Genomic DNA, 11,819 nt, shown 5'->3' on the forward strand with positions numbered 1-11,819 from the left:
GAACTGAAAGGATTTCTGCAGGTCTGCTACAAATGAAGAATCGAGGAGACTTTAAGCGTAATCTCGCATTTTCAACTCGACAACCCAGTCAGATGCAATTACCATGCCAAAGTAAAGCAGAGAGATCAAAATGGAAAGAGTAAGTCTCAACATAACTCCTACAACTTTGGTTTAATCAGGCACAGCCCACCTCACCTGTGGCGCCTTGATTAGCTGCCTGAAACAGAAGCCGCGAGTGAGGCTCACAGCCAACGCTTGCAAGGATAAACGCACCCTAACAAAGCTGAGGTAAAAAAGAAAACTAATGCACAGAAAGTTTTTAAACCTTTAATTTACAAAAAAAAAAAAAAAAGGCAGTTCATTATGCATTTATCTTGGTTTCCTCTGGATTAGAAGGTTTCCTTTTAAGAGGAATAATATAGATCCCATTTTTGGCCTCCTTTAGTCTCCACCACCGGCCCAGTCTGTAAACATAACACAATTAGTGTGAATAAAAGAAAACTTCATTATCACTTTTAAAAACTATGCAGAATTTACACGGGAAGAGAAACAGGTCAAATGCTCTGAAAATATGTGTTCTGTGCAGGTCCAAATCTTCTAACTTTACCTGAAACATTTGTATTTTCCATTCATGTGAAAGTTATTTGATGTGTGACAGTTAGCCTATAAATGTTCTAATTTAGTCAGAAAAATTTACTGCTAAATAAATAAAAAAACAAAACAAAAAAAAAAACTAGTAAGTGCAACCTTAATACAAATATTGTACAAAAGTGTCAGAAATGGAAGCACTCCACAGTGGTCTGACGACCCAGACTATTGGAGATATTGCTGAGAAATACACCGTTCTGGTCTGATCTTAAGCTGCCCCATAGATAAAAAACAACAGAGACCAAAAATCAAGCCTTCACTCAAGTTGAATTGGCCATATATGTGGCATGTAAAAGGACTACAAACAGGATATCTAACTGTTTAAGGAGATAAGCTGTATATCAAAACTTTATAATAGTACACATGACTCTGTAAGTGGTTCTCTTAACTGTTTAAGACGATTCTGATAGAAAACAGAATTCTTCTTCTTGTCATCTTAAAAAAAACCCAAAAAACTGTCTGAACATACTTAGTATTTCCATTTTGGCTGGGATGGGTTAACACTGCCATCTAGTGAAAGTTCCAACCACTACACATGAACCTGCTCTGACATTCATTGCTTTTCAGGAACTCTGTGGACGGTTTCTATGGAAACAAGAGCATTAGTCCGCTACCTGTGTTCTTGTCCAACTCCGGCCACCAAAAACTGGCCGGAGCTTGAAAACTTCAGACTGTTGACGAAACCGGACTGGAAGGGAAAAACAGGAGAGGTTGATTGTTGAAACAACACCTTGTGTTCCCCTTCTTTATGAGAGGAGCTAATTAAGAGAGCTTACCACTGGTACACTGAACAGAAGCTCCAACCCACGATAATTCTGGCCACACTTCCACACATTCACTTGCGAGTTGTGAGAACCTGAAAAAAAAAAAAAAAAAAACTGTTACCTAATCTCATTGCATATATCGGGTTTTAATCACCAACAAATGTATATTTTATACAGAATGAACTTCTGCTCTTTTAACAGGTGAACTCTGAAAGGCTTCAGTGAAAGTGATCTTTACACGATCATGAGTCTATGTGTTATTAAAAAGCGTGTGAAGAGGACTCTCACAGCCAGAGGCACCTGAGGCAACGGTATCCGAGTTCTGAAGGGCTGCTACCGAGGCCACCCAATGAGGCTGCTCCAGCCCTGCATCACCATGGCGACCGTGAGCCTGCTTCACTGTGCCGAGAGGCTTCTTCTTGTTGACACTCCAAAGAGATACGGAGCTGAGGTTGTAGGAAAATTGAGGGAAGACGTGAGAGGGAAACATGAATGAATCTGTCAGCTAAAGGAGATTCTAGACAAAAATAATAAAAGGGCAAATATGTAGATTTAAAAAAAAACAAAAAACAAAAAACTTTCTTACCCATCATCTGCTCCTGTTATCATGTGCTCCTCATTTATGAGCTGGATACAGTCAATTGAACCTCTGAGTGACAGACAAAACAACAGCTGATGTCAATCTCAGTTTGCTCACAGATATCGTCACATTTGTCACGAAAAGGAGTGAAAGGCAGTTGATGTCTCATCAAAATCCATTCTGACACAAATATAATCACAGTGCTGTTTTCACTTTTTGGTTTTTCTTTTAAATATAAGCACTCTTCTGGTTTCCCTGACTGTAATATGTATATACTGCTGCCTCCTTCCTGTACTGAACACACAGACTGTGGGTCCTGGGTGGCACTCAGAAGTCGTCTTTGTGGTGTGTTTAAGTGCTAATTTGTTTGCCTCAATGCTGCATCAAGTCAGTTCAGTATATAAAAAGTCTTTAAAGATACGACTTGTTAGTTGAACACGTAGTATAAACGGAACAATACTGAAACTGAGATAAAAGCCACAGTACAAGTGACCTCAGGCTCGTGTACCAACTCCATTTTCCAGCTTACAGGAAATTTAACAGGATTATCAGTGTGTACTCTGACTATTGTTTGTATCCTTCTGTTATCTATATGGTCTTTTTTTTTTATTTATAAATTTGGTGGAACCGTGACGCCAAAAGCACTAAAAGTAAACTAGTCTTCCTTTACTAATTAAAATCGTTTCCACTGATCAATGTGTACACACTGTTTTCATTGTTTGTTTTTAACAGACAACTGTAAAGATGGGCCAGCAGGCCAATGGAAACCTGTAAATAAATGAAGAAGAAATGCAACAACAACAAATTCACACCAAAATGAAAAATGAATCAATAGCCTCATCATTTCTATCTGGTAAACTGGGTGCACCCTGGCTCTGTTAATATATCTGAATCAACCCAATGTCGGTGGGCTCCTTTCATTTCATGTGAGATTCTGTTTAATTTTCATTCTCCTTCTCTGCTCTTTTTTTCTTTCTTCACAGTAGATGTGCTTTTGATGTAACAGATGTGAAGCTGAGTTGACAACAACTCATTACATTACAAATGAATAAATAAGCACAAGGGTTGAGGCATCACCCCAAAGCTTTGTGCAGAGGGGGAACTTTCCACACAAACCTAAAAACAGACATCAAAACATCTGAACTGGTCAAAGCTTCAAGAGGTGACAAACAAACACACCACAGATCTAAAACAAACTCACTCGTGTCCGTGGAAAACCAGCTGAGACTCTTCAGGTATCTTCCACACCCTCACAGTGCCGTCGCGGCCTCCTGCCGTCACGCAGCATTCGCGGCTCAAACTGTCCAGTCCTGTGATAGCATCTTGATGGCCAAAGCTAACAGATTCACACAACTGTCAAAGTCAAGCACCGAAGGCAAACGGAAGTGTTAAGAGAGCGCGTAATTACCCTCCGATTATTCACTCACAGAGTTTCCACATATGCGTTCTCATCCACGTTCCACACCTTGACTGAGCGGTCATGAGAAGCACTGTAGAGATCATGAGTTCCCCTCCTAAAGGAAAGACCCTGAGAAGGAAAAAGAGGCGATACTCACACCAGGACTAACCTTTACACAACTGTTAACATGGAAAAAGGTAGAAGCTGTATCGGATGTTAGAAGAAAGTGTAGAGAACATACCGAAACAGGGCCTTTGTGCCCTGTGAACTTGTATAGGTGTTTGCACGTTTCTGCCTCCCAAATCATGATCAGTTTGTTCATGTCTCCAGTGGCCTAATAAGATATAAAGAAAGAAAAAGCCGTTACTCTTGGTAAGAGTAAAGTAATATGCAAGAAAGAAGCAAGAAACGCTGGGAGAAAGACTGCTACTCACCAAGTATTTTCCATCTGACGATATGGCCATACACAAGATGTGAGCTGTGTGTCCGACATGGCGTTCCTCTGTGCCTTTCCTTCCACCAGGTATCGTGTGCACTTTCTTCCCACTCTCAATGTTCCCTGAGCACACACCAGAAAAACTTTGTTAATGCTTTACAGACTCGTTTGTCTGAATGCAATCGAAACAATGGCTTCAGAGGATTTTGCTGTATACGAACATTTAATGATGGAACAGTCTTTGGCAGCAGAAAAGATGCATTTGTCGTCAGGCGTGATGACCAGACAGGTGATTGGAAGCTTGTGTCCTCTTAACACCCTGATCTCGGAGACATCTGGTGCTAAGAGCTACAAGACAGAAACATAGCAATAAAAGCCATCTGTTCATCAGCAGCTTCTCCTCCACAAGGGTACTGGACGTGCAGCAGGATTGAAGGGATCAAAATTCTCATGCTTACATCCTTGGCAATTAGTCGCTGGAGCTTTCCTTTCTGTTCAAGCTGAAGGGAAAATGACATAAAAAGAAAGATCAACACGACAGACTTGAGTACAGTACCTGGTTGCTTAGAGAAAACCAAAGATAAATGACCAACACTGGTTTGGCTTTCCAAGTCTAATTAACTCCCAAAAAAATCCTGATACTTTTTAAAGAACATGAACAACATTCACATCCCCAGTTCTTGTACAGGTTTAGTGTAGAATATGCTTGTAGAAGTGATTCAGTCACAAACAGCATTAACTGGGTGTGTTAGTCCAGTTTTGATAAGACTTATTTCAGACATGTGAGGCAAACATTTATATGATTATATTCATTTTAAGAGTCCAGTTTTGATTGGACTGACACCTGAATTTCTTAAAATGCTCTTTATGTCACGCACACATGCTTACTGACACAGCTTTACTGGGAAGAAGATGCAGTTGGGTTCAATTGGTTTGAACAGTATAGTCTGATTTCAAGTATTCTTTTAAAATTGCTGGTTCTTAACCAAACCCTGGCAAACACCAACAAAAAATAGTGGCACATTAGATCTATCTTCAACACAACCTTATTTACACCCAGAAAACACTCCTCTTACCACTTCTTCTTGGAGTCTTCCTGCGATCAGATCTGTCTCGAAGAAGTCATCGTCTACTTTTACTTCTTCTGAAGAGAACAAACCCTCTGTTAAAATCTTATGGCACAGAGTTCAATGTTACAAGTTAAAGCTGTGTGGGCAAGTTTACCCTCTTCCTTCAGCTGTTCGAGGTAAAGTTTTGCTAATCTGAGCTTCTTCTCTTGTGGAGTTTCGTCATATTCATTTTCCTCACTGGTCTGCCTCTTCTTGGACACAACAGGACTGAAATAGATCACACATAAACATACACACTCAAAAACTACAATTATTAAGTAAAGCCATTGCTTCCATTGCGTATAACTGGATAATCTGAAATGAACACATCAGAAACGCACCCTTCTGTCTCAGAATCACTGGAAATCTCTTCGTTGTATTTGTTTGGTTTCTTTGCTCGTAACTGACTCTTTCCATCGGAGCCCCCATCACCCTGCACCAGAAGAGAGGGTGTCAAATGACAAACTGTAAGGTTTGATTACGAAGATTGAGTGAACAAGCCAACCTGCTGGTAAAGCCAACGTGATTTAGCTGGTTTGCTAACAGTTAACTTAACTTACCTTTCGTTTTGGCGCCGCTGTATTTTTTCCTTTTTTGACAAATTTGGGGTTTTCTTTTGCCTTTATGAAGAACGACGAAGACATGTTAACATGTGACAAGCGGCGTTTCTAAATAAACTCTAACTGTAAAACTCCAACTTTCTCTTAGAAGCAAATCAACATTGGACCCACATGTGTAAATTGCAACCAAACTGGAAGGTAAGCCTGGGTTTGAACGCACAACGATTGGCTGACTAACCTGTTCGTCTTAAAACGTCCCGCCTTTTAATGGAACAATGGATTTTCATTGGTTCAACGACAAACATGGGTGAACAGGAAACTGTACTTGGTTGAAATGCTTCCCTCAGGGAATAAGATTTCGCAGCTTTGTTCCGCACGTACTTGTAAGAAAATATGTATTTTACAACACAACTGCCCCATACATATGAGTGCCACACACAATGAAAGGTGAATATGATATCACTTTTTCACGCACACTCAGCAGGCAAAATTTTGCGCGACTATTGTACATTTGCCAAAAGGATATCAGGATCCATGTACTGTAATACTGCAGTAGTACTACTACTTCCTCTACTACGCAGTATTTTCATGTACTGCGCTGCCTTTGTCCTCAGTGATTTTTTAATAGGTTATCCCCGAAGGCGATCTTTGCGGTCAGGTGAGATTATTTTGCATTTATCTAACGTTAAATACGACGTGTATTTGATAACGTATTGATATATAGTTTCTATCACTCTGTAGCTCCAGCTGCTGGTGGCTTGTAGGAGGGGTTGAAGAGGCAAGGGGAGGGGGTGCGATGCGAGTTTTAGATAAAAAAAAACCCTACAAACATCTCTAAATGACTGAAAAAGTTTGACTGACCCCAACCCGTGCAGAAAAGCAATACTTGCCATGCCCGCGGTTCAACCTTTTACTCTTTATAGATTTGTTTCTAGTATCATGCCACCAAAGAGAGACTCTGGAGCAAGTCCCAGACAACCACAAGTGAAGATGATTAAGATCGGCAGCCTGTCAGATACACAGGAGTTTCACTGTGGATCAGTGGAGGATAAGTTCAGGATGGCAGAGGAGTCCAGCCATTCTCTTCCCAGCAATGAGGTGATGAGCTGTTAAACTATCAAGAAAAGCTGGTGTTGTATTGTGTATAGAAATGATTCATGTTGTTATTGTTATTTTCTTTTGTAAATTGACAGCAAGAAGCCATTGACTTTGATGAAGAAAATCTTGCAAGTCCAGGCATCAGAACAGACACTATCAGCCTACTCATGAAAATAGAACAGCTGCAGGCACAACTAAAATATGAACGCAGATGTAGGATTTTGGCGGAGAGAGAACTGAGAGAACTCAAAGGTGGGTGGAAACATAACTAACCAATTCATGTAGGCTTATGCTAAAAAAAAATCCTCCAAAGAGCACTTCATCTCCAAGTCTGAGTGGCGAAACATGTGACAGTGAATGCTTTAACTTAGGAGTCTGTAGTGTAGGAATGAAAATAAAGCATAGACGTAGAGTGTATTTCATTATGATACTTGTGGTTGAGTAGTCATACAGTAATTCACTGCAACTTTATCTCCTGCAAAGCAGGTCAGGTTCAATTGAAGCATCTAGCTTTTCTCAACTATATCACAATAGATTTCATATACCGACAATTTTGAGGAAACTAACTTTGGTTTACTAATGAAGTCTGCTCTTCTCAAGAAAGGCGGTTTGATGTTAAACAGTTCTTTGATCACATCAACTGTCATGAAGCATTATAGAGATTAACACAGCTGGAAAAAGATACAAAGCATCTTTTAAGATTGGGGTATTCGTTGATACACAAAAAGCAATACGTTTTCTATATACAATATGTAGGAAAGTACCCTGAGAGGAGTTAAAATTAACTAAGGGTAATATAAAAAAAAGGCAGAATAAGCACTGTGTTAGTAATCTATTGGCTGTACACACAGGTAGGGTATGTTGCTGTTGGGAGGAAGTAGTTTTAAAAATGTTCTTCATATTTCATAAGCAGCTGCAATAAACTTTTGATGAAGGTTGCTATTGCTAAAATGAGTTTCACAGCATGTTCCGCAAAGACATGAAAGGGGCAGCTGTTTGTGTGCTACAGGGTCATTCAGATTGTGTGGATAATTGTGGTTTGGACATTTTAGGATTTGTTTAGCATTTTAGAAATAATCAGCATCCTGATAACTCCCAAAGTACTCACAAGCTTTTTCTCGCGAATGTAAATAAGTGTCAGTTTATTGGTAAATATTTAGCTCACTTGAATGGAGCTTTTCCTTAAAGGTTACGTTAGATTACCAAATGAGATGAAAGGGATTTCATGTTCACAAACCAATTTGGATACTTGGAATGAGTGCTAGAGAAGGAAATCGCATTTGGATGATTATGAAATGATAAGAAATGATCACATTTGTCAGTGTTGGATTGTTTGGTTGCTGCGTTGTCAAACATTTCTGCATTTTTAGATGAGTGTTTTTCTGAAAGTACTGGTTAAGCTGTAAGCACACCATCGAACAGTTTTACTTGTGCGATACATTTGCTCCATATCAATTTTACGTCACTGACACAACCCTTTTTGCAGAGATGAACACACTCATGATGCAGATGAGGCACACGGCACATGAATTACGAGTCACTCTGGATCATGTTCTCCACGGCGGCGAGACAGCAGTTGCTCAACAAAACCCGAACGAAAGTGTCTCTTTCCTGACTGAGCCTGAGGTGCAGATGAGAGAAGTTCATCATATATCGGAGGTAAGTGCTCCTATGACCTGCAAATTCTGCTATCTTTTATTAACATCAAAAATGAAGACGGATGGCTCAGTTAATTTACATTTTGTTGTCACCAGAGCACAATGTTTGTGCTTCTTTATCAAGATGTTTACTAGTAGACAGCTTCACTAGAGTATAGCTGTTTCATTCAGCTTTTAATCAGTCTTTTTTAATGTTTCCGAAATTTACGATTTTTCCTTTGTTTTTTTTCAGGATGAGCACAACTTCCTGTATCTGTCCGAGACTCTTCGTGTGCCTAAAAACCTCTACGAGCGTGTAGCCGAAATTGCAGACTACAAGAAGTATGTTTCAGCACTACTGATGATACTTTTTGACAGAGACACTTTGGCCACACACTGTCTGCAGGGCCGGAAGAACACCCTCACAGGAGAGGATTGCCACAAGCCTCCACTCCCACCTGAGATTCTGAAAAGCCTAATAGGTAAGATGAGGATTTAAAAAAAAAATTTTGTTTGATCCTGACTAATTGAGGAACAACCATCTTCTTTGTAGATGCTAATTATTTTCACAGTTGAAAACAGTTGATGCTCTGTTTTTTTTCCTTTCTTTAGATCACGTTACAGACAGGTTTGGTGTCGACAACAGCCAAATAAAAACTGCAATCCGCACAAAGTTGAACAATGAAGACAAGCTACTGAAGAAGAGACTGGGGATGGGTAAAACCGAAAACAGAGCTATCGTCGATCAGGCCTTTTGCGAGGCTTCGCTCCTGCCGGAAAACGATGCAGTCGCAAGTGACTCTCAGTTCTAGTTGTGCCGGTCTGCCTTCGGTCACCCGTGTTTTATGTCTCATAGAAAAGTGTGACAGACAGGTTGCCCTTTTCTAACCACGTGGGGTTTCTTCTGTGTTGACATCAGCTGCTTAAAATGAGTTGTTTTTTTAAAAACTGTGTAGAAATCTTTTTTTTTTTTCACTTTGACAGCTTTAGACCCTGCTGAGTGTCTGAAAGGTGTGACCTGGCACCCAGACTTTCAGTAACACTATAGAATCTTGTATGTATAATCATTAGGGGTAAACACACAAGTGTTCTTACTGAAGGTTCCTCCCTGTAAGTGATTGTAGCTAAATACTCGGTCCGTGAAGTCTGTTTTTGTCAAGCATTTACAGTTTCAGTCAAGTTAACCTTGTACGTGTACAAGAAGGAAAATGTTTGAAAATCGATGTTGATAAAGAAACTGTGCATTCTAACAAGTGATTTGTAGATAGTTAATCTGCAGTGCTGTAAGTGATGAATATTTCCTCTGCAGTATCTGTTTTTCACGTCTCTGTGGTCCTTCACCATATAAATGATAATTTAACTTTTTCAAACTGATTTTTGTATTATTTTTTTCTTTATTTAACAGCACTGTGAAGCAGAGTATGCTCTCATTGGAGTGCAGCCAACAGATGTCAGTACTGAGCCTCGTTTCGTGTTCTGTGAGCATTATTTGCTTCCACACGGCTGTAAAGTGAAGGTGCGCCAAAATAGATAAGAATGAAAATTTAATTGAAGATAAATAGCTAAATAAATTCCACAAAAAAAGACAAAAAAACACACAAAATTGTTTCATTCAAAACAAAATACTGAGAACAAAATGGGAAGAAAGTAAAATCCAGCCAATACTGCTGTGTTTTCAGTCACTCAATAGCTTTGGAGAGAATAAAGGACCATGTGTAACAAGCATAGTCTGCAGTGTGACAGCCACAGCCACATACTGACATATGAAAGTGTGTGTGTGTGTGTGTGTGACATGGTTAATGTTAGTGGATGGTGGTAGTTTGGCGCAGTAATCTGTCTTTGGCTCCTCCCCCTCCTGTCCCTGGAGTTGACTGATTCATCTCAGTGGATTCACAACTCATCAACTGTCACAAGTAGCATCAGCCTTCCCTGCGGTTTCTTTCAAGACTCAAAAGACTTCTTCTTTGTGAAATCCCTTGAAGTTGCAACACAGCTGGACACTTATGAACCTGGACGCATCTGAGAACTGAGTTTGCCGTTCTTCAAGGTTTTAAAAACGATTCATAACCATGCCCTTGGAAGTTTTCTGCTTTACAAGAACTTTTTGGAGGAGTCACAGCCAGTTTTCAAAATGTAAGAATTATTTATTTTTTTTGTGCTTAAATAAACCTAATCGAGGTCATGTTTCAGTATTTATTTAGGGGATTTAAATAGCTAAACAAAGAAGAAATGCATTTGGCTGTAAGTCAGAGTTTTCAGATTGTGACTTTTGACTTTTGAGTGTATTGTCTGGTATTGACATCAAAATAAAGGAAGTGTCTGGAAATGATAATGAGTGTTTCATTAAGAGGTATCAGACATGATGAGAGGTCAATGTTAAGAATTATATCAGAGACAAGGGACCATGATGCAACAGTGGGTAGAGTTGAAAATAAATTATTTCTTCAAAAGGTGTTTCACAAACTGGTAGATAAATTGTCGTCAGCCTCATTTATGGAATAACAGCGTGACAAGGTAATATGAGGAGTGATACATCAGCTTTACCTGGAAAAGATTTTTTTTTTTACCTCAAGTGAAACAACTTTACGGGAACATGTAATCAATTTAACTAAAACTTGTTCACGGTGTACATTACTGTATATCAAGGCACATTTTAGAAGAAAACATTCTACTATCTACTCCACTAAATGTATCTTACAGCTTCAGTTACAATAGATACGAACGTTTTATGTTTTAGATATAGATACGACCAGATTAATCAGTGGCTTTTATCCATTTTGCTTTTTTAGAAAAGAGAAAAAAAAAAGATTGTTACTGCTCGTAATTGTAAAAAGGTTGAAGATGCGAGAGTTGATTTTTTTCCCGCCTTCTAAACTTTCCACCCGCTCAATTTATATTGTCACTAATGCTGTTTGACTGGACAGGTTCTGTGATAGATGATCGCTGCACTCTTCCCTCATTAAACTGACAATAACACTTGATAATCATTATCATATATTAGTTCCCATCTTTAATTGTGATTTATAAATATTTGGAAACAAATGGTCTTTCCTAAATACAACAAAATGTTTTATATATATATATACTGATGGCATAAAGCATGACATTAAGGAATTTCCCTGTAAAACTGAAATAGGTCTGTTGGAGATTAAAAGTCTTGCATGGTTCCTCGATCCCAATAAAACATACACCAAAACTATTTCCCAAAAATAATTTAGTTCTACTTAAAAAAAAACCCCACCAAGATTTGAAGGATGTGGCTCATGGAGGTCTGCAACTGGAGCACAAATGAAAAGAGGACACCCTTATATAATATGAGGATGTACTTGTACTAGTCCTTTTTTCCTGGGGATAAACCTCATTGCAAATGTGCTTCGCCAATAGCTGTCTGCCAGAGAAGATTACTGCAGCTGAGAGCTTCAGTGGATCACTGACAGAGGCAGGGACTTGTATTTAGGACACAGACGCCTTTACAATCACACATCGGAAATCTGACTATGATTATCAGCGAGTGACATTAAAGACAGCACAAATGTGAAAAATGAGTCTAAAAGTTTTGTTTATAACCGTGATGTACAGTATTTTCTT

General features: G+C 39.1%; 2 protein-coding genes across 4 annotated transcripts; one reads left to right on the forward strand and one right to left on the reverse strand.

The window, feature by feature from the left end:
* Positions 1 to 342: 342 nt before the first annotated feature.
* Positions 343 to 5,690, reverse strand: rrp9 (ribosomal RNA processing 9, U3 small nucleolar RNA binding protein). 3 transcript variants are annotated; one of them, XM_072382016.1, is made up of 15 exons: positions 5,497 to 5,690; positions 5,278 to 5,369; positions 5,052 to 5,164; positions 4,904 to 4,968; positions 4,286 to 4,327; positions 4,049 to 4,175; positions 3,826 to 3,950; positions 3,633 to 3,725; positions 3,420 to 3,520; positions 3,194 to 3,328; positions 1,999 to 2,061; positions 1,701 to 1,858; positions 1,425 to 1,504; positions 1,263 to 1,336; positions 343 to 464 (listed from the first exon to the last, which is right to left on the reverse strand). In XM_072382016.1, exons 1-15 carry the CDS (start codon positions 5,578 to 5,580, stop codon positions 362 to 364), a joined length of 1,455 nt encoding a protein of 484 aa, XP_072238117.1. In that variant the 5' UTR covers positions 5,581 to 5,690; the 3' UTR covers positions 343 to 361. The 3 variants fall into 3 exon arrangements, with proteins under 3 accessions (XP_072238117.1, XP_072238118.1, XP_072238116.1); XM_072382017.1 differs by having other exon boundaries at positions 1,713 to 1,858; positions 4,904 to 4,971; XM_072382015.1 differs by having other exon boundaries at positions 4,904 to 4,971.
* A 231-nt stretch (positions 5,691 to 5,921) lies between these two features.
* Positions 5,922 to 10,444, forward strand: LOC140304138 (uncharacterized). The gene is made up of 6 exons (XM_072383133.1): positions 5,922 to 6,154; positions 6,420 to 6,594; positions 6,690 to 6,846; positions 8,081 to 8,253; positions 8,485 to 8,713; positions 8,844 to 10,444. Exons 2-6 carry the CDS (start codon positions 6,436 to 6,438, stop codon positions 9,041 to 9,043), a joined length of 918 nt encoding a protein of 305 aa, XP_072239234.1. The 5' UTR covers positions 5,922 to 6,154; positions 6,420 to 6,435; the 3' UTR covers positions 9,044 to 10,444.
* Positions 10,445 to 11,819: the final 1,375 nt, after the last annotated feature.

Source organism: Leuresthes tenuis, unplaced genomic scaffold (assembly GCF_036924035.1).
Source record: "Leuresthes tenuis unplaced genomic scaffold, fLeuTen1.0.hap1 SCAF_3, whole genome shotgun sequence".
Lineage (NCBI taxonomy): Eukaryota > Metazoa > Chordata > Actinopteri > Atheriniformes > Atherinopsidae > Leuresthes > Leuresthes tenuis.

Excerpts from the sequence above, each read along its gene's own strand:
- rrp9 (XM_072382015.1), bottom strand. The coding sequence starts at position 5,580 with ATGTCTTCGTCGTTCTTCATAAAGGCAAAAGAAAACCCCAAATTTGTC. Across the intron at positions 4,972-5,051 it reads CGAACAGCTGAAGGAAGAGG|AAGAAGTAAAAGTAGACGAT; the intron begins GTAAACTTGCCC and ends TGTTCTCTTCAG. Across the intron at positions 1,859-1,998 it reads ATAACAGGAGCAGATGATGG|CTCCGTATCTCTTTGGAGTG; the intron begins GTAAGAAAGTTT and ends CTACAACCTCAG.
- LOC140304138 (XM_072383133.1), top strand. The coding sequence starts at position 6,436 with ATGCCACCAAAGAGAGACTCTGGAGCAAGTCCCAGACAACCACAAGTG. Across the intron at positions 6,595-6,689 it reads ATTCTCTTCCCAGCAATGAG|CAAGAAGCCATTGACTTTGA; the intron begins GTGATGAGCTGT and ends GTAAATTGACAG. Across the intron at positions 8,714-8,843 it reads GATTCTGAAAAGCCTAATAG|ATCACGTTACAGACAGGTTT; the intron begins GTAAGATGAGGA and ends TCCTTTCTTTAG.